The sequence below is a fragment of the Xenopus laevis genome, chromosome 1L (assembly GCF_017654675.1).
Source record: "Xenopus laevis strain J_2021 chromosome 1L, Xenopus_laevis_v10.1, whole genome shotgun sequence".
NCBI classification, from domain to species: domain Eukaryota; kingdom Metazoa; phylum Chordata; class Amphibia; order Anura; family Pipidae; genus Xenopus; species Xenopus laevis.
Genome location: NC_054371.1, coordinates 51555512 through 51578283, shown reverse-complemented (window position 1 = coordinate 51578283; position 22772 = coordinate 51555512). Strand labels below are relative to the sequence as shown.

The window sequence follows — 22772 nt, the reverse complement described above, 5'->3', positions numbered from 1 at the left end:
TTATATTGTAGTGTGAATTATTTGCAGTGTAAAAACCACACCATACAAATCATGATAGAATCCCTTTAAGAATTCAACAGTAAATAAAGTCAGTTATACAGTCCAGTTGTAATTAAACCCAAAGCAGCAAGCAGCTACTAGGCCGTGGTTGAGGCTTATATATCATTATATTGGCAATTTCAGGTCTGATACAAACAATGTATTTACCTTCTTCTTGTAGAATAAATGGCCAGCATTAGCAAAAGCACCCATGGAATCATGCACCAAACCACGGCACATGCCAAATGCAATTGAATTAATTTGCTGGTTATTTTTCCAATTTACATTATATATATATATTTTTTTTATGGTTTTAGTTGTTTTTACACTGTTCATGTTATGAAGTGTAACCTAAGTGAGGTTGAGGGCCGGGCAGAAAGGCAACAGCTTAGTTTACTGAAACACAAAGCATCTCCTGATACTTCCTAGCTTAGTTCTATTACTCCTGCCATACTGAGTGGTGGTAGAACTGAGCAGATTAGCTTCAAGAAATTCTCTTTGTTTCAGTAAAATAAGCGTTTGCTGTTCTAATATCAGGTTTAAAAAAAAAAAGTGAAAAAGTAGTCAGAAGAGTAATTTTACACTGTTAAATCACTGGGCATATTTCCCCTTAAGGGATACAAATATATGTGTTTTTGAAACCAACCCAAGTGCTTGAGCCTAATAATCGTACTACAATATTTTCCATGCAGCTCTTCTTCAGGCAGATATAATCCAATTTATTGAGCCAGTTCCGTTTCCGTCCTCTTTACATTGCACTTTTATATTTTGGGACAAGTCTGTTGCACATTTAAGGGAACAAGTAACAATTTAGTTTTTCGTAAAAGACTGAACATCTCGCAGCACATTGAATGCTCAGACTCACGATATTCTGTAGCAGCTTTTCCAAAAAATCTACGTGGCCTCAATGTGTAAAAATATTTTTTAAACAATAATTGTACAGATTCCTTAAATTCACATATCAGTGTCATCGGGATTTGTGACTTTTGTAAGCAGATTAGCCATAATCAATGAATTGGGGAATTTACCCCCTGTCTGGTAATGATCTTTTTTTTAGGTTTATATCACTCCTTCTACACCACTCCTACTATTAAGATACAAAGCATAGTTTTGCTTCTTAATGGTTAATATTCTAACAGTGTTTAAGGGAAATGTTAAATGGGAACTTAGTTGCCAAATATGTTCTTTTTGGGTCTAGTGGATGTTCTGAGTCAAAGTCCGAAATTTATCTCAATATTTTCTGCCGCAAACTCTGATCAAATCCGCTCGGGTTTTTAAACGCTTATTTATTATTCAATTTTCCTGAGAATTTGCTTAGTGGGAAAAAATCTGATTTTCACTATTTTTTCCATCCATTTTTTTTTTTTTAATTTTCACCTGAAAACTTCGGGGGTATTGCACGAAACCCAGTGCACATCAAAAAATCATTGGGACTTCTCCCATTGACTTATATGCAACCTCGACAGGTCTGAGATGCCGGATTTTCAGATTCGGACTTTTCCATCCTCTGTGTTTAGTAAATTCCGAAAGACTTATGATTTTTTTAAAAGTCTGATTTTATAAAAAATAATCGCAGATTTTTGCATCCAGACTTTAGTAAATAACGCCCTTAGTTGTGAGACTCGACATCTTGTAGATGGATGGAACACTGACTACATAGACTGCAGTAGGAGGAATCCGTGGTAAATCCCATCCTCTGCTCCATGCTTTTTTTTATGTACTCCAGCTGGCAAAGAAGGCATGGGATGCCACATTAAGGGATGCCCACCATGTGGGAGAGAAGAAGCCGTTTCCTCCACGCGTAGTATTGCCAGATGTGTTCCTCACTCGGAAACCTTTGCTCCGATCCGTTCATCCTTTTTCTTTTAGATTTCGGAAATAGGGATTTAATGTTGAATGTCAGGATTTATTTTTGTTTTATGATTAAGTTATTTTGTAATTCTAATTTAAAGACTAATTACATGGGACTGCAACCTTAACTCCTTAGCTGCTAGGAGAGGCGGAGAAACCACAAAGCATCTTAACGGGAGGGACGTGCACTGACCGAAAGCAATACTTTTACCGTACCATAAATAAAATGGACAAAACCAAAGAGGTTCATATAGGAGTTCTGGGAGATGTTACAACAACGGGATCATCTTCTGTTCTCTGGTAGCAAAGGCGTTAAGAACAAACCTATCTAGACGGACAACGAAGACCGTCTAGCACATAGGAAAACTTTATTCCACTTTGTCTTTACTGTATGTAGATAAAATATTAATCATGGGTTTGAAGGAAACATAATATTTTTGCCTAGGTTATTCCATTGTATCATGCACTATGCGTTCACGTCAGGTGAACCACAATGTGCAGTTGATGTATGTTAAGATGGGTATTTTTGTGCAATGAAAGCGATCTTGTGAATTCCATTGTGTATATTCCTACAGCAAATCGTCTGTTGTGAGTGGGTACTGTATGTAAAGGTTTTTCCTTAACTCTTCTCTGGAACAAATCTCATCTTTTTGGTTTTTTTTTTGCTTTGTAAATCCAGAACATCACTATGCATTTCTACTCATATTTTTTTTATGTTTGATTTATGCAGATTTTGATACACTGTATGTTTCTGTAGAAACTGTACAAATGCAGAAAATTTTATTAGGGATATATTTGGGAATTCCAATGTTAATTTGGGGGTTGCTTGTTTTTCTAGATGCGGTAATAAATATTTTAATTGCTCGTTTGTCTCTTCTTGCACGCACTTATTTGTATTTGTGTGATCCTGGAAACGGACAAGTGATCACGAGAGAGGACTGTGATGGACTAATGAAATGCTGCATGCCCGTTACTAGGAATATTGGCAAAAGGAACTGTCTGAGAAAATCAGTGTATATGAAAAACATCAACCACTACACAAGGCCAGGGAAACAATAAAATTAGAAGTCTTATATTGCCCTACACATGTGCCCACTGTAAAGTTTAGGTGCCAAATGTAAGGGGGAAGGAGGGTACCCCAAAAAACATTTTCAATCTTTTTCAGTCTATCACCCAGTAAAAAACTATTTTTAGAGAAACTCCTATCTACTTTATTGCCTGGTCTGAGCTGGCTAAGTAAAGTCTGGCGCAAGAGGGAACGTACAGTAAAATCCACAACTTAGTGAATTAGTGTAGTTATGTCCCTTCGCCTGGCGTAAGGGTGTGAAGTACCGCTTGAGTCGTTCTACTTCGCTAGCGAATTTACGCCAGGAACTGTTCGTAAATTGGCAAAATGACATCAAGCTGGCAAATTTTCACCAGCGTTAGCCACTTCACCCTTTAGTAAATTTCCCCCATAAACTGTATGTTCAGCAGTAGCTAAAGTGCTAAAACATGTAGCAAAGGCTGTAGAAATAAGCCTGTACACTGATATGTCCTGTGCTTGTCTCTACCCAACACACCTGACCTGTTCAAACATACCCAAGGAGGTGGCATTGTGAGAAATAGAATAGAGAGTGCCCATACTTTACTAATGTGGGGTCTACTGTGTCCCATGATGATCTACACCCATCAAAGCATTTTAGCACTTTTGTGGAAAATAGTACTTTATTACTCAAATATTAATTTATGATAAAATATATATTGCTATATTTAATCAACTATTTCTTATGTAACCAGATATCTGAATGGAAAGCATGAAACATTTTACTCACACACCCCTTGGATGTTGATCCCAGTGGCCTCTTTTTGAATTCCTTGCTTGGAGGCAAGTTTTGGTTGCATTTGGCTCACCAGGAAGTTTTTGCATGCCTGTGTTGCACCCCAGCTCTCATTTTTGAATGTGGCTCACGGGCAGCAAAGATTGGAGACCCCTGATTTACAAAGTCAGTCAGTGTCGAGATCTACTGATCACCGGCTAAAAGTCTACTGGTAGATCCCAATCTAACTTTTGGGCACCCCTGAAGTAGAGGCTGTAGAACAGGAGTGCCCATACTTTACTAATGTGATGTCTACTTTTAGTGATGTCCCATTCTTAGCTACATCCCTAAATCATTCTGTCCGATAAATTTTACTTAAATGATTAATGGGAAAATGTCTATTGCTATAACCATCTATTTCTTATGTAACACCTGAACAGACTAGGGGGCCGATTCATGAAGCTCGAGTGAAGGATTCGAATTAAAAAAAACTTCGAATTTCGAAGTGTTTTTTGGGCTACTTCGACTTGAACTAAAAATCGTTCGACTATTCGATAGTCGAAGTACTGTCTCTTTAAAAAAAAATTTCGACCCCCTAGTTCGGCAGCTAAAAGCTACCGAACTCAATGTTAGCCTATGGGGAAGGTCCCCATAGGCTTGCCTAAGTTTTTTTTGATCGAAGGATATTCCTTCGATCGTTGGATTAAAATCCTTCGATTCGAAGGATTTAATCGTTAGATCGAATAATCCTTCGATCATAGGATTTGCGCTAAATCCTTCAATTTAGATATTCGAAGGATTTTAGTTCCTAGTCGAATATCAAGGGTTAATTAAGAATTTAGCAAGTTAGGCAGACTGAAGAAAATGGCAAAGTATAGGCGGATCTTGCTTTTAATAGCAATCTTAAACGTAACTTAAAAAAAAAAAAAAAAGTTAAGACAATGGAAAGTTTGCCTTGCCTTTTTACTTGAATATACATAGACTTAAAACACCAGATTCATTGCTGCATCATACTGCCATTTCCCCTTAGTAAAGAATAGAATTATGCAACATTCCAACTGAACCACCATCTGATCAGAACAATGTTGCAGGCTGCTTAGCAGTGTTTAGTGCTCAGTCAAGTCTTTAGGATCAGAGAACAAATTACAACCTTCAGTTGTTGGACACCATTTAGTAAAAACAAAAAAAAAAAAAAAAGGCTTGATATATATAGATTTTATTACAAAAACAGCTAAAAAAAAGTTAGAAAAAGTACAATGCACCAGGTCTATAGGTCTAAAGAATAAATGGGTCTTGTTACTAACACTTTGCTACTTTTGAATTAAATATGCAGAATAATCCCACATCAGAAGCTCTTACACTAACAGCCCGTACACTATTAAAAATATAGGTTTTCCCCCTAACAAATCACATTACCTATACACAATTCTGTACAGTTTTTATAGCCAAGCTAACAAAATGAGCTGCACTCGAGTTCACATTCTTAGCAAAAAACAATGGGCTTCAGCACAATTTATACAGCAGACAAAGCATTTATTCATCATCGTCGTCATCATCTTCATCCTCCTCATCCTCTTCGTCCTCGTCTTCTTCATCATCATCCTCCTCTGGTTCAACCTTCTTTTTAGAACCTGTCGCCCTCCCTGGAACTTTTTTGCCAACATCACTCTTGCCCTTAGCCCGGTATGCAGCAACATCCTACAAACACAAGTCAGAATTAGTGGCCAATATAAACACGTGAGAAAAGCTTGCACTAGCCAAGTTTCTATTTCACTTTGCCACGTGTTTCTGGTACCTACTTTCTCATATTTCTCCTTTAGCTTGGCAGCTTTTTGCTCATGTGGCAGTTTATCCTTGGGAGTTTGTTCTGCCCACAACTCCCCTAGTTTCTTAGCGGTGTCACCAATGGAAAGACCAGGAGTCTCACTCTTTATCTGGGGACGGTGTTCAGAACAGAAGATGAAAAAGGCAGATCTGTGTACAGAAAGGAATAAAGTTAGTATAAAGAATTACTGAAATACAGAACAAGTTGCAAGCACACCAAACAACCCAGAAATCAGTGTGAACAGGCCTTACGCTTAAAATTGCAACAACATAACCAGTTAAAGGGACTAGTCGCCCAAAACAATTATTCAAAATCCTATTTTATCACATTAAGTCAAGCAAAATGAACTTTACTGTATAAATTGGAATCTAGTTTCCTTCAGTCTGGGAATTCATAATTATAGCAAGCAGGCAGGAGCCATTTTGTAGACTTTGTCATTAAGACAAGCCTTGTATCATCTCAGAATCTTGTTTGTGCACCAGAATGGGGGACCTGATATCCATCCCCACGACCTGGCTACACAATTAAATGGTAAAGAGAACTGGGGAATGTGGGGAGAGCAATGACATCTAGGAAGTGCTGAATGGAAAGTTATTGTAATTATCTGCCCTGCCTCTATGCCTAAGGCATAAAGGGGAGCAGACAATATTTGATATTGCACATAAAAAAAAACACAAATTGTTTCAGCTACTTACGGTGGCCTCTTTGGTGCATTTGGATCCTTCTTTCTCTTTCCCTTTGTCTCTCCTTTTGGTGGTATATAGGTCTTCATCTCACGTTCATACCGTGCTTTATCACCCTTTGCCAAATCCTCGAACTTTCCCTTTTCCTTTGCAGACATGCTCTTGGGTGGGAAGAGAAGATTCAAAATTAAATTGTCATCGCTACAAGCCATGGATAAAGACATTTAGCCCCTTAAAGAAGATTTTGTGCATGGCGTCAATTTCTAGGTCAGAAGTCAATGTTTCGGCTCTGGTTACTTTACTATGACCCTTTAGGAGAGACTATTCCACTTGGGGCTTGGTTTCCCCTCATGCATTTGTTAAAGGGAGTAAAGTTTTATGTTAACCAGTTAAATCAATGCTGCCAGACTTTAAGTCAGAAAGTTTAGATGCAAACTAAGTTTTTATTCAGGACATTTTTTTTTCAAAAAAAGCCACAGCAAATTAATGCAAACTGTGCAAATAATCTTTAGTTTAGTGGAACACTTGAAGCTATTGCAATTTGAACGATAACTGGTAACTTTGCCCTTTAATGTAAACGCTCAAAAACCAGGGTTTTGCACAAACAATGCATTTTGCCTAGCCATTAATAATCTGAAAGCAGAAACCAGCCGAATAAGACCCCAGTAGAGAAGACTTCGAAGAGTCAAAGCCAAAGAAAGGGATAAAAAAAAAAAAAAGCTTTTAGCAGCAATTTCATTTACTAACATTCAAACCAGTGAACAGGCATTGAAACGTATGATTGGATTTCTCTGCCACTGTCTATCATAGGTAAAGTTTAGTGTTTGTATACTTCATCCAGCAGAAGCCTGCTTGTATTAATGGAACAGTAACATCAAAAATACATGTTTTAAAGTAATAAAAATATAATGCAGTGCTGCCCTGTACTGGTAAAACTGCTGTGTTTGCTTCAGAAACACTACTATTGTTTATATAAATAATCTGCTGTGTAGGAATGGGGGCAGCCATTCAAAGGAGAAAAGGCTCAGGTTACACAGCAGATAAGCTCTGTAGAATATAATGGTGTTATCCACTATTTATCTTTAACCATAGGCTTTTTTCAATATCCCCCATTGCTACACAGCAGCTTATTTATATAAACAATAGTAGTGTTTCTGAAGCAAACGCATCAGTTTTACCAGTGCAGGGCAACACTGCATTATATTTTCATTACTTTAAAAGAACAGTTCAGTATAAAAATAAAACTAAATAGATAAACTGTGCAAAATAAAAAAATATATAATATAGGTAGACAAAAATGTAATGTATAATGGCTGGAGTGACTGGATGTCTAATACAATAGCCTGAACACTACTTCCTGCTTTTCAGCTCCCTTAACGGAGTGACTTTAAAGGGTGCCAGATGGGACATAAGCTGTTCAATGATGATTGTGAAATACATTTATAGCGTTACTGTTCCTTTAACGGAGGCCGCAGCCTCGCACTCACCTTCCATCTCTCGGAGCATTTCTTGGAGAACTCGGAGAAGTTGACGGAGGTGTCCGGGTGCTTCTTCTTGTGCTCCTCCCTGCAGGTCTGCACGAAATAGGCGTAGGAGGACATCTTCCCCCGAGGCTTGTTAGGATCTCCCTTGCCCATTATGTCTGCCAAGATAAACACGCAACAACTCGGTCACACAGAGGGTTGAGTGCGAGAGGCGGGGCCAGGGTGGAACATGCGGAAGTGAACGCGCAAGTCATCCCCCTCCCCCGCTACTAGTCTTTCCCAGAAGCTCCGCCCACGATGCCTGGCTTCCCGCCCAAAATAAAGCGATAGCAGCCTCTTCACTCGAGACAGGCGCGGGGAAATCAGGCCGCAGCCTCGCTCCTCCGGCACTAGCAGGGTTACAGACAGCTGAAGCGCCTCCCCCACCATGTGATCCCCGGACCCTTAATCGCCCCTATATAGTACTATATTGTAGTAAAGCAAGTCAGTCTTATATAACCGCACATTCCCTAGAAAATCATCCCAGAGTACGTGCCCAGCAGCTTCCCGCCCAGTGACCGTAACCCGACAAGGACATTCTAATAGTAAGGCCCAGACACCACCCTGTGCGCCCACACACAAAAGCAACTTACTAACCCAGCTACGAACAGAAGTACAAGGAAAATAACACACGATTATTTGCGGCAATAAGTATATTAAGAAAAGGTGAAAATAAAAGCAGCAAAATAGCATACAAAATCAGCTAGTTGTAAGGGTACCGATAAGGATCAAGAGAGAAAAAAGCGCATTAACTCACCTTAATGAAAGGATACAATTCAACGCTAACTGCTGACCGTTCTGTATGTTCTCCCGCAGCGAAATGGTTTATTGCAGACGCAATACAGCCTCTTGTTTTCCACAGTAAAGCCGCTCACAGTAGCTTGATACCAAGTTACAAGTAGCACTCCCCTCTACCCTTATTGGCCCGGCTAAGCACTTCGGGATCTAAAGCGCCGCCCCTTGCCTTTTATTGGTTACTGTGACCAAGCTTACGCCAGCAAATGGGCGGAATCTAGACGGCTAGCAAGTTAGTTAGGCCTTCCCCGCCCCTAAGCACAGTGAAAACGAGGGAGGAGTGAAAACGGTCACTGACTCCTCTAGTTCGAACCGGTTAAAGGGAGCAGGGGCGGGTGCTTCACCCCAATTGGCTACCTTCGGCGATTTAAAAAATTCGCGGGGGGCGTAATGATTGGGCCGCTGTGAAGAGGTGATCGCGGATTGGGTGGAAGCGGAATAACCCGCGCTATTTGAAAAACGACAAAGTAATAAGAAGTTGAAAACAAAAGCGGGAGGGTAATAATAGATCATGCCTTTGAGGCGTTCTGGAATGACCGCTCACGTTTTATTTATACTGGTTTAGGATTATCATAGTAACAGTAGAGTCTGGGGAATATTAATGCAATCATATGTGTTACAATTACAGCCCCAGTTTATTCTAGGGGTAGCGAGAGGTACATGAACTCGCTGCGGATTGAAATCGTGTTTTGTTTGCAATGCACACAGTGACGCCATTGCTCCATTCCGCTTTACAACTGCGAGGAGTTCATCTCATTCCCGCAGATGTTCCTCTGTGCATTAAATAAAGGCCGCTCGGGCTCGCTGACTGTTTGACGCAGCCTCAATAGTAATGTGCGGCGCTTTCACACGCATTTCCCACAATCTCACACAATATTCCTAGCGCGGCGCCTTCCTGCCATTAGTGCCGTAAAGCACGGCCTGTGATCTGCGCGAGGCGGGGGCAGTGCGGCCAGAGACGTTGTCTGTTTAGGAAAGCTCATTGTTATTATTTTTTACTGAGAGAAAGGAATCGGTTTCCTCAGCTCGGCGCATTTCCCGCCTATTTTCATGTTTGCGGAGCAGGAAATCAGCTTCACTTTCCGCCTGGCAGACAAGACAGAGAAGCTTTATTTTCTCTGCCTTCAGGGCCAGTTTCAGTGTAGACGGAGGAGAAGGCGTTTGCGCCGATATCGCTGTCGCTTGGAGGGTTGTAGTTGCACAACAACGCGAGATGGAGCCGGACCCGAAACGTCCTTACTTTTCCCTTTCGAATTGAAAGCCAGGGCACATTAATAATATACATTAATAGTCTCCAGTTGAATGCGTTCAGCAGCCTCAACTTGTGTTTGGGCAGTTTCTCCTATAATTAAGGATTGGACACCGCCTACTGCGCCTTTTATATTGTTTTTGTCAGCAGGCTTTTGGCGGGCATCTCTGTTTTTAAGCTATATAGTCCCATATATCTATATATCTCTATCTAGATAGATAGATGATGGCTCGAGTCTAAGAGCCGAAACGTTGAATAAACCTATTTTTTTCTCTACAAAAGACCTATGAGTTTCTTTGCTCTATCTATCTATCTATCTATCTATCTATCTATCTATCTATCAGTCCAATAAGTATCTGCACTCCAATGCACAATTAATGTATAATTAGGGTGCACGGTTATATTTGCTATGAATCCACTTGTATTTAAAGTTTGTTGAGATGCCATATAACCGTGGAAAAAGGTCCTAATAAGGACCGAAACGTTGGATTCAAATATGATGTTTTAAGTGAAGATTTTTATGAGTATGCCAGTTTTCAACGTTGTACCATTTGCCAAAAATGACAGCCTGGGTGCCAGTCTAAAAATGCTAGATATCGAGGGAAGTCAACAGCACACCAAGGATGACTTTGTACAAAAATATGCTTGAATAAAGTGAGGGTTCAAATAAACCATCACTTTGTTCAAGCATATTTTTGTACAAAGTCGTCCCTTGAGAGAGATATATAGATAGATAGATAAAATTCAGATTCGTATACTGTTCCTATTTGGCTACTACCCCCCATTAAAGGAACAGCAATATTCTTGAATATAGCTATAAGGTATATTTATTCATCAGCAATAATGGAAATATGACCGTTCTGTGCAAGAACCATCAGCAGTTGTTGAAAAATGGAATGCCGATACGTTCCTGTTTTGTACATATTTTGCTTGCTTGCAGGGTTACAATAAGCCATGCTTGTCTAGGAACCCTCTCCATCCCCCTATGTTGTTATGGGACACCTTATTCAGAATAGCCACAAGTCCCTGACCTCTCCCTCCCCTGGGAAACAATGGGGATCTTTTGCTTTCTTTACACCTCTTTGCATTTCGGATTTGTAACCTCTAAGCATAAGAGCATGATCTATTTATTCTACTTTGGTTCTTTGCTACTATAAACCTCACACTGATATCCCCAGTCTGCTTAAAGGGGTTGTTCACCATTGAGAGAACTTTTAGTATGATGTAGATAGGGTGATATTCTGCAACAATTTGCAATTCGTTTTAAGTTTTTATTATTTAAAGTTTTTGAGTTTTTAGCTTTTTATTCAGCAGCACTTCATTTGCATTTTAAAGGGGTGGTTCACCTTTAAGGCAACTTTTAGTATGTTATAGAATGGCCAATGCTAAGCAACTTTTCAATTGGTTTTCATTATTTATTTTTTTATAATTTTCGGGCTCTTACACACGGCCATTTCTTTCTCCGCTCCCCTGCGCTGTGCTTTCTTCCGGCCAGGTGCAGGGGAGCGCAAGAGTAGACACACTTGATTATTGTGAAGGGGGCTGTACTCACACCGACACATGTAAGTGGCAAATGCAGGTGGGACGCAGCATGTTGCATATCACCTGCGTTCAGAGCATACATGCGTCTGTGTGAGTACAGCGCCCTTCACAATAATTACGTTTGTCTACTCTTGCGCTCCCCTGCAGCTGAACGGACGAAAGCGTAACGCAGGAAAAAACGCCCGTGTGTAAGAGCCCTTATAGTTATTTGTCTCTTTCTTCTGACTCTTTGCAGCTTTCAAATGGGCATCGCTGACTCCCTTCTCACAAAGCAAATGCTCTGTAAGGCTACAAATCTATTGCTACTGGATATTCCTGATCTTTCTATTCAGCGCCTCTTCTATAAATATTCCAGTCTCTTATTCAAATCAGTGCATGGTTGCTAGAGTATTTTGGACCCTAGCAACCAGATTGCTGACACTGCAAACTGAAGAGCTGCTGAATAAAAAGCTAAATAATTAAAAAACTAGGGATGCACCAAATCCAGGATTTGGTTCGGGATTCGACTGAATCGAATCCTAATTTGCAATTGCAAATTAGGGAATGGGAGGGAAATTTCATGACTTTTTTTGTCACAAAACAAGTAAAACATGTTTTCCCCTTCCCACCAAGTTTGGTATTCGGCCAAATCTTTAGCAAATGATTCAGGGGTTCGGCACATCCCTATCAAAAACCACAAATAAAAAGTGAAAACCAATTGCAGATCTCTACAATCACTCTCTACATCATACTAAAAGTTATCTCAAAGGTGAACCACCCCTTTAAGCAATCTGGTAGCTACGGTCCTAATTACCCTAGCAACCATGCATTGATTTGAATAAGATTTTGGAATATGAATAGGAGAGGCCTGAATAGAAAGATGAGTAATAAAAAGTAGCAATAACAATACATTTGTAGCCTTACTGAGCATTCATTAGATGGGGTCAGCGATGCCCATATGAAAAGCTGTAAAGAGTCAGAAGAAAAAGGCAAATTATTCAAAAACTATAAAAAAATAAATAATGAAGACCAATTGAAAAGTTGCTTTGCATTGGCCATTCTATAACATACTAAAAGTTACCTTAAAGATGAACCAGCGCCAAATGCGGCCCATTTTCAAATTTACTCCGGCCCTCGGCCTCCATCATGAAATGAATAATAATGCATAGTGACACACCACTCTCACATACTTCTTCAGGGCTAAAGGTGCAATAGACGTACTGACGTGACAGTACAGTAAAGTAAAGAAGTATGCGAGAGCAGTCCTTCACTACGTGCCAGTACGTGTCTATTACTAACACCTTCAGCAACAAAGGCAGCAGTATAGACCGATGTGGCTGATCATTTCACTAATGTGCCCAAATATTATTGCTATGGCTACGCAATTCCTTGTTTAAATGAGTTTAATGAATGGTCGGCCCCCACACATTTTCACCTCACCTCATCTGACACTCGCAAAAAGTTTGGACACCCCTGCTCTAAGTTGTGTGAAGAATTTCCCTTTAACAGGAAATCCTATTTGTATCCATTTGCCATTCCTTATCCCCTCCTAGAAATTGAACATTTCTTCACAGACTTTGCGGTTTTCTAGAAATGTGAGTCTTTCTAACCTCATGCACAAGTGCAGTTTTGCAAGTCCACCACTGAACGAGACTTTCAGACCTGATTGGTTTAACAATAAAACATGTCAAACTTATAGTGAAGCGGCATGTTCTAGCTGTAAGCAATGTGTTCCTAAGACTGCATCATTTCTTCATTATAACAATGCAACTGTGTGCAAATATACTTGTACAGGAATGGGCTAACTATAAAATGTGATTTTTAATAGCTGAAGCAGATGTATTTACCATGCACTTCTTGGTAATGATATGCGATTATACTGCATAAGGTTTCCATGGGCCGTGACAAAAGAAATGGAGGTCATTTTTTCTTTTTCATGATAGTTTTGGAAAGTTCGTGGTGTTTGATGTGTATATATAATTCACAAAGCAGTGTTCGATTGAATATCATATTGTCTTGAAATGAAAGCATCCCTATAATATAAATGCATTCACTCATCTGCTTCACTGTCAGAGGTTCACGCAGCTATTTTTGTGTTGATGACGACTTGCAACTTCCAACAGGACATCCATCAGCCTTTGGAGTAGTGTATAAATAAACTGAGCTGGGCCTACAAGCTTTCTAAGCAGCAGTAGAAAAATAAAATAATCATTAAACTGGAGTGGCTGCCTAGTGTTTTGTTTTAATATTTTTAATATGTATGTAAGCTGTAAAATTGCTATTTTAGCTGTTGGCAATTCTGCAACTAATGTATCTGTTGCTTTGTCAAAGACAGTAGTAAAGCTTGGAGAGCATCTGTTATTGGGCAGTGTGAATGCTAATGTATCAAGCTGGAAATCTTGGGCATATATAGAGTCCTGCTGCATGTTGGTTACCCGCAAAAAAAAAAGCGGGTACCCTTCGGAATGAGGGTAAGATTTTCAGATGCTGGGTTGCGGGTCTCATCTAAATATTTTCTCTTACATTGTCTATATTTTAGTCCTTTTAAAATTTTACAAAACTTTTTTTCTGTCCAGCTCACTTTTGACGACGTCACTTCCGGTTTGCAGCAACATACTTCCTGTTTGATGGTGGTCAACGGGTTGCGGATAAGGCAGTTGCAGGTCCGGGTTGGGTAGCGGATATTAGTGGGTAAATATGCGAGTGGAGATTTGCGTCACAGGGTCGGTCCGGGTCTTAGAATTTGGTTCCACACAGGACTCTAATATAAGATCCACTTGCTTGGGAAGGACACCAAATGAAATATTTGGCCAACTGTGGACTATGCCAAGTTGATATAATTCAATCATTTGCCCCCCCCCCCAGGCCTACACTTAGATGATGGGGTCCTCTCCTGAAATATTTGCCTCCCCATCAATACACCAATGTGGTTTTCATCTGAATGGATTTCCTCTCCTGCTCTGTATATAGTGGACCAAACATTGACCCGCCTTAGTCAGGAGAGGTTGAGTTGCCAGTTTTAATGCCCTATGTATGGCTAAAGGCAGTAAACCATCCATCGATCATCATATTCTGGCTTTTTATGGCTGCAGCTACAAAGTAGAAACCGGCTAACGGCTGCAAGTTGTTCATGCACCAAAGGGAAACACCTGCCTTTCCTGTTTTTCTAAGGAGTAAATGTTTAAGTACTGTATGTACAGAGCAACATTCTATATTCCTTGGTTATACATGGTTTAACCAAAAGATAGAGTCTGTGGGATTATTACTTTTCTACGCAGTTTGCCTGTAAGATGTATTTTCTAGGGTTTTAGGTGCCTGAGGTTCATTGTATGCTCTAATTTTTTTGTCTGTAAGGATTGTTTGAAAGCTATGTGTGCTAAAACAAGAATTTTCAATTCAACACTTAATAAATCTGCCCCTTGGTGTTTTCACTTATAACTTTGCAGTGTGTTGCCACAGTGCTGCTCACATTCTCCATAGTCTGGCCTGGTGCAAGATTTGTGCCCTGGTCTCTAAATTCGTGAACATTGCTGGGGTTTAGCAGATAAGGGATCTTACTGCAATTTGGAGCCACATGCATTAAAAGGCAAGGAGTGATAAATCACCAGGGCGTGTTAATTTGTTAGACACTTCTTAGTGATTATAATTTCTAAACTCACTCCCTCCTCTTTGCTGAAGAATGCACTAGACCCGGGTAGCATTCTACTGAGTGCAAATGTACCATCTTGTTTCCTATCCTCAGCAAGGCCCAGGTGCTGTTTTTACTTTGCTGTGCACAGAGCAGCCACAAGTGATCCCTGGGGAAGGCAACAACACTTTTTTTTTTTTTTGCAATCAGACTGAATTCAATGTACTTCAATGTACTTTTGCCCCCCCCCCCCTTTTTTACATAAAAACCAAGTTCTACATACTTCGTGCTTCCACGTGAAATTTGGAGCTGCAATTAAAAGGATGTGTCCAACTGCAAACTGACTTCATCCTCATACTGACACAAGCTGGATACAGGTTTCCACTGCATTTTCTGTGACCACCATGTGGAGTGACTCCTTGTGCTTCTCATTAATTTCAATAGGAAGTAAGCCTTGATGGATAGAACCTTGAACCATAGCCCTATAGAGTACTTAAAGGGGTTGTTCACCTTTGAGTTAACTTTAAGTATGATGTAGAGAATGATATTCAGAGACAATTTGCAGTTGATTTTCATTTTTCACTATTTGTGGTTTTTGAGTTATTTAGCTTTTTATTCAGTCGCTCTCCAGTTTGCAATGTCAGCCATCTGGCTGGTAGGATCCATATTAACTCTAGCAACCATGATTTGAATAAGAGACTGGACTATGAGTAGGAGAGGACCTTATTTAAAAGATGAGAAATGCAAATTAGCAATAACAATAAGTTTGTAGTCTTACTACATGGACGTTTTCGGAGTGATGCGCTGCGACAAATCGCATGCGACGGGAATAAGGTAAGAGATGTCGGATGAAGTTGAAGCGATGATCCGACGCAACACGCTTAGAGTTGACTTAAAGGTGAACCATCCCTTTATCTGGCAAGGATATCATTGCTACAGCATAAATATTTATATGCCTATTAAAGGGCTGCACTCGTGAGACTAGATATCACAGTAGACCTTCGTAGTCTTTGCAAATGTCCCATTCTAAAAAACGTATTATAATCGTGTATTTGTAACGTGCCAACATATTCCGCTTCACTGTACAATAAATGAGTGTATACACTGAGCATACAATATTACATTGTAATTAATGACAAACACAACCAATAATTGATACAAGAGGTAAAGAGAAACCTGTTCAAAAGAGCTTACAGTCTAAAATACATAATAAAACACTGCAATTTGAGTTATCAGCAAGAGCTAAGTCTCAAGCTTGGCAAAGACCAATCAGTCCAGCAGGGGTTGTAGTGTTTCTCCAAGTCGCTTTTTCAATACTGAATCCAAAACTGAGCAGCCTGACTGATCACTGCAAGAACTTACTGCAAGTTTTACATAAAATGGCTGCCCTTATTTATTCAGAGATCTCACAATGCATCATGGGACATTAGGTCTTTTTTTCATCTCTGATGCCATTGAGAGCCTATTTAATATTACGGTTAGCTCTGTTCTAGCTCTATACATGGATCATCTTGGATCGAATTGTCTTGTTGTAACTGTTAAAACATTTGGCTGACCATTTGCCTTGATTGTTAAAGAAAATAGTCTAATTGTCTGTCCGGAACAAGGATCTAGTGGGATCCAGTTCATTTCTTGTGAGCCAATCATATCACTGCAGTTTAGCAGTTCATGAAATATGGTGAGATTGCATGCCAGTTGTATTTGGTATAGGCCAGGGTATTGCCACCATCTTAAACGGGTTGTCCACCTTCCACACACTTTTTCCCGTCTTTTCAGATTGTTCTCCAGAAATACTTTTTTTTCCAATTGCTTTCCATTTTTTATTCTTTACTGTTTTTCCAAAATCTAAGTTTAATGTTCCTATCCAGTGTCGGACTGGGCCGCCGGGACACCGGGAAAAAACCCGGTGGGCCCCGCCAGCCCAGATCTGCTTCCCAGTGGCACGCGACCCCTCTTTGACGGGGGTCGCGGCAAAATTAAAATTTCACGTGTGCGCACTATCGTTACTTGGCACTGGAGCGCCAGGGGGTGCTGCAGGGGGGCCAGTTGCCCCGGTGGGCCCCAAGCCCCCAGTCTGACCCTGTTCCTGTCCTTTTCAGCGCGATGCGCTCTGACAAAGCGCATGCTATGGAAATAAGGTAAGAGATAGAAATGTTGGATGAAGTTGCAGCGAAGATCCGACGCGACACGAATGTTGGATGCAGACGCTTAAAGGTGATCCGCTTCCCAGTGGCGCGCGACCCCTCTTTGTCAGGGGTCGCTGCAAAATGAAAATTTAGATTTTGCGCACTGAAAATTTAGATTTTGCCCCCCCCCCCGAGCTGCTCTAGAAAGGAGAAAAATGAGACTTTACAATTCAATATTAGAAAAAACTGTCACACACAGAAAATAGAAAGTCATTGGAAAAAGTATTACTGGTGAACTATAAAAGTGTTGGAAGGTGAACAATCCGTTTAAGGCTATTCTTTATTAATCCTAATAATGTGCTTTATAGTATAGTTTTCACTCTAGGCTACAGCTGCTGCACAGAGAAAAGAAGGAAGGCAAGATTAATGACATTTTAGCCCTAAGGGGCAGAGACACACCATTCATCTCCTTTTTTCCTGTTGAATGAATGGAACTGTGTTGATTACAATTACTACCAGAAAAATAAGGACTGCTTGCCTAGACTATGTTGCCTGCAGATGCTGTAAATCTAGAAAAGCACTGCCAAATCCAAATCTTTGCAAGACAACTGCATCCGACACTAGGAAATGAATCCAGCCTGAGCGACATATTTACACTGGTACATGGGGTTGTGTCTAGAGTTGAGAAAATGACCGTCCAGTGGGAGAAATCATTTCTATTTTCACATTTTTCTGATAGTTTGCTGATATTTTATACTCTTGAATATAGAACTTTCTTTCACTGCCAGTGTGCTCTGGTAGTTGGCATAATAAGCACATTGAAATGACAGTTTAGCAATAGAAATTCCCCTTTTCGTGCATTTACAGCTTTTTGCTATGACTCCACAGCCACTTTGAACAAACTTCTAGGAAGCTCTTGTACTGTTGAAGCTCACAGCTGCTTTTCCTGTTTCTTTGTTTCCTTACTCCTCCCACATGCCTGTGTTCCCTGTTCTTTATTCCCTCGCAATTATGTAAACTGAAACCTTGCTGATTTCCTCTCATGCGTATGGCCACAGGCAATGTGAAGCAAAAGCATTTCTGCCACTTTATATTCTCTTAGAATCAAATTCATTCAAACCTGAACATTCGTTCCTCACATGAACCTTAAAAGGGGTCTTCCAGCAAATTTCCAATATACATTTATCAAAGATTTTAAAAGGTTTGAAAATTATTTGTAATTGTAACTGCAATTATTATGATTATAACATGTTTATAAACCCCCAACATATTCCACAGTGCTGTATAAATCAATTTATACAGATGCACATACAAAAACAACCTATAACTGTTGCAAGAGGTAAAGAGGGCCCTGCCCAAAAGAGCAGTATTTGTTTATCCCTAACTGTTCTCTCGGTCTGACTCAAAACAGATTCAGTTTGCCTCTAGGTCTTTTAATGATGTGGTTCACCTTTAAAAGGCATGTAAAATCTAAAATAGAATAAGGCTAGAAATGCTTTATTTTGTATACTAAATATAAACATGAACTTACTGCACCACAAACCTAATCAAACAAATAATTTATGCTTTCAAAGTTGGCTACAGGGGGTCACCATCTTGTAACTTTGTTAAACATCTTTGCAAGACTAAGACTGTGCACATGCTCAGTGTGGTCTGGGCTGCTTAGGGATTATCATAAACAAAGCTGCTTGAGTTCTGCATGGCTGGGAAGTAAGGCGGGGGCTCCCCCTGCTGTTCATAAGTATGATTGTTTCCCTGCTCAGCAGTTAGGGACCATCTGACAATTCCTATCCACAGCAGTAAATGAAGGGAGAATTTCACTGCATACAGTCAGGTTTCTTATAAAAACGGTACACATTTTTTAATTAAAGTATATTGTAGATAGGTTTATTTTTCATTAAAGAAAGTAAAAATGAGATTTCATTTTTTTGCCTTTACATGCCCTTTAAGTTAATTTTTATTAATTTATAGAATGGATTATTCTAAGCAACTTTTCAATTGGTCTTCATTATTTTTTTATAGTGTTTTTAAGTATTTGCCTTTTTCTTCTGACTCTTTCCAGCTTTCAAATGAGGGTCACTGACCCCATCTAAAAACAAAATGCTCTGTAAGGCTACACATGTATTATTATTGCTACTTTTTATTACTCGCCTTTCTAGTCAGGTCCTCTCATATTCATATTCCATACTGGAGAGATGCTGAATAAAAAACTAAATAACTCAAAAGCCACAAATAATAGAAAATGAAAGCCAATTGCAAATTGTCTCAGACTATCAATCTGTACATAATATAAAAAGTATTAACTTAAAGATGAACAATCCCTTTGGGGTCAGGGCACACGCTCAGATTCAGGGAGTTTAGTCGCCTGGCGACAAATCTCCTCTTCCTCGGGGTGACTAATCTCCCCGAACTGCCTCGCGAGGAAACTTCGGCGACTTCGGAAAACGAAGGGCTCTAGGTGCCATCCTGCCGGCGATTTACATTATAGCTGGCGGAAGGCAGTTTGGGGAGATTAGTCGCCCAGAAGAAGAGGTAATTTATCGCCGGGCGACTAATCTCCCCGAGTCTGAGCGTGTGCCCTGACCCTTAACTAGTGCAGAGAATTTAAACAGTACTTTAATATCATCATAATGTTTAAAGGAGAAGGACAGACAACAATCACGGGGGGTGCCAAAAGTTGGGCACCCCACCCAGTGAATGCATTCACTTACCTGAACTGCCCTGGTCAAACATTCTTCCAGCCAGCACCGTGGAATTATCGTCTTCCAACGTATTCTTTCTTCACACATGTTTGTAGAAGAGTTAAAACCTGAATTTTAACCAAAAAAAACCCGAAAAACCCACTTTTTCACACTACTGCTCATACAGCACCTCCCCCCCCCCGAATGTTGAAGAAAAAGGAAGTGGATCGCTCCGTTGGAACCCAGTATCCGGTAAGTCATTACAATAACTTGGGGGTGCCTACCTTTTGGCACCCTAAGTGATTGTGACTGTCCTTCTCCTTTAATGAATGTATATTGGAAAGTTGTGTTGAGGTCTATTTATTAAATGTTGAATTTTAGTGGTATTAGACCTTTTCGAAACCAAGAATAAACTCATTTCCACGAATCTTAGTCATTTATAAAAAAAACAACTAAAAAAGCGTGAACGGGAAGTCATGAAAACGCAACTTTTTCAATAGCTACAACTTTTCAGAATTGTCGCACAAAAGCAGCATCAAAAAGCACTAAGCAAAGAAAGATTGTCTAGTTTTAGAAGGGACATGTACCATTGAATTCTACATAATTTCAACAGGTTTTAGATGAAGTATTTTCGGATTTGGAATTGTTGCTTAATGAATCCCTGAAAAGGCACACTTTTTTTTTTCAGCAACTTTTTCATATTTTTGACGACAAAAAACTGGACCCAAAAAAATCACGGATTAGTAAACCAGCCCCTTACAGTAACATTTACTTTCATAATCATCATTATTTTTTCTGTATAGCACTAGTAAGTTAAGCAGAGCTTTATATTAATCTAGAACAATTTAAAAAATAAGGGTTACAGAATAAAATTGGGATCAGAGGTCCCTACTCACAAGAGATTACAATCTAAAATTCTTTCACTGTGCAAAAAGGCGTTTTTGGGTAAAGAGCCCCTTCAACGGTCAAACAAAACAAAATCCAAACATTCTATTTATTGGATTATTGAGTAATCCTTTCAAGGTTGAAAAGCTCCAAATTTCATGTTTTTTTTTTTTATTTTTACCCCTTCCTGCCCTCTGAATGGTAGTTTCCCTTTCTGGAAGCCCCTGATTTCCAATAGAGATTAGACCCTATAAGTGGAAGCAGGAAGTACAAACATAGCAAATGAGTCTGTGGTTGGTAGCAGCACTAATCCAGGGTCTGTATTAATTAAGGACAGAAAAAAAAATTGTCATGGTCTCCAGGGCAGAAACTTGTCTGGAAGGTTTTATAAAGGGCCTAGCGTTGCTCATCTGTCCCACATTTTAACACATGCACTATGTATTTTCATAGGGGTTCCAAGTAACAGCATTAAAGGGGCTGTTCATCTTTAAATTAACTTTTAGTATAATCTAGGGATTGATATTCTGAAACAATTTGCAATTGATTTTCATTTTTTATTATTTGTGGCTTTGGAGTTATTTAGTGGTTTATTCAGCAGCTCTTTAGTTTGCAATTTCAGCTATCTGGTTGCTAGGGTTTAAATTAAATAGGGATGCACCGAATCCACTATTTTGGATTCGGCCAAACCCCCGAATCCTTCATGAAAGATTCGGCCGAATACCGAACCGAATCTGAATCCTAATTTGCATATGTAAATCAGGGATGTGAAGGGGAAAACGTTTTTTTTACTTCCTTGTTTTGTGACAAAAAGTCACGCAATCTCCCACTTGGCCTTAATTTGCATATGCAAATTAGGGTTCGGCCAGGCAGAAGGATTCGGCCGAATCCTGCTGAAAAAGGCCGAATCGAATCCTGGATTCGGTGCATTCCTAAAATTAAATTACCCTAGCAACCATGCATTGATTTGAACAAGTAACTGGAATGTAAATAGGAGAGGGTCTGAAAAGAAAGATGAGTAATAAAAAGTAGCATTAATAATAAATGTGTAGCCTAACAGATCATTTGTTCTTTAGATGGGGTTAGTGACCCCCATTTGAAAGCTGGAAAGAGTCAGAAGAAGAAGGCAATACAAATTATATATATACTGTATATATATATAAAATAAATAATGAAGACGAATTGAAAAGTTGCTTAGATTTGGCCATTCTATAACATAATAAAAGTTACCTTGTAGGTGAAGGAGAACAAAAGCTTAACTAAAGAAGTAGACTAGAAATGTTGTACATTATGTTTTTTGGCTTCTGTACCAGCCCAAGGCAACCACAGCTCTTTAGCAGTAAAGATCTGTGTCTACAAAGATGCCCCAGTAGCTCCCCATCTTCTTTCCTGCTGATTCACTGCACATGCTCTGTGCTGCTGTCATTTACTGAGCTTAGGGACAGACTCACAATATACAGTACACATAGAATAGAAATGTCACAATATAAGGCTGATTAGTAATACAAATTACTACATGGCAGCACAGAAACCAGTGCAATTAGCATTATAATTTAATAATCAGCCCTGTAGCATTAGCTGACATTACAGGTCAACCTCATTTTCTGCTTGATAATTTGCGACGACCCCTAAGCTTAGCTTCTCAACAGCTGTTCAAAGCACACTACGGGGCCCATTTACAAAGCTCGAGTGAAGGATTCTAATTAAAAAAACTTCGAATTTCGAAGTGTTTTTTTGGCTACTTCGACCATCGAATGGGCTACTTCGACCTTCGACTACTACTTCGACTTCGAATCGAACGATTCAAACTAAAAATCGTTCGACTATTCGACCATTCGATAATCAAAGTACTGTCTCTTTAAGAAAAACTTCGACCCCCTACTTCGGCAGCTAAAAGCTACCGAAGTCAATGTTAGCCTATGGGGAAGGTCCCCATAGGCTTGCCAGCGTTTTTTTGATCGAAGGATATTCCTTCGATCATTGTATTAAAATCCTTCGAATCGTTCGTTCGAACGAATAATACTTCGATCGTTCGATCGTATGATTAGCGCTAAATCGTTCGACTTCGATATTCGAAGTCGAACGATTTTAGTTCCTAGTCGAATATCGAGGGTTAATTAACCCTCGATATTCGACCCTTAGTAAATCTGCCCCTACGTGTCGCAGAGAC

General features: G+C 39.7%; 1 protein-coding gene across 1 annotated transcript; it reads right to left on the bottom strand.

The window, feature by feature from the left end:
* Positions 1-4889: 4889 nt before the first annotated feature.
* hmgb2.L (high mobility group box 2 L homeolog) lies at positions 4890-8541 on the bottom strand (the record flags this gene model as incomplete). Its single annotated transcript, NM_001086107.1, is given in 5 exon segments — positions 4890-5387; positions 5489-5663; positions 6210-6358; positions 7685-7839; positions 8478-8541. Coding segments are annotated over 4 exon segments (639 nt in total). The 3' UTR covers positions 4890-5222.
* Between the last annotated feature and the right edge of the window lie 14231 nt (positions 8542-22772).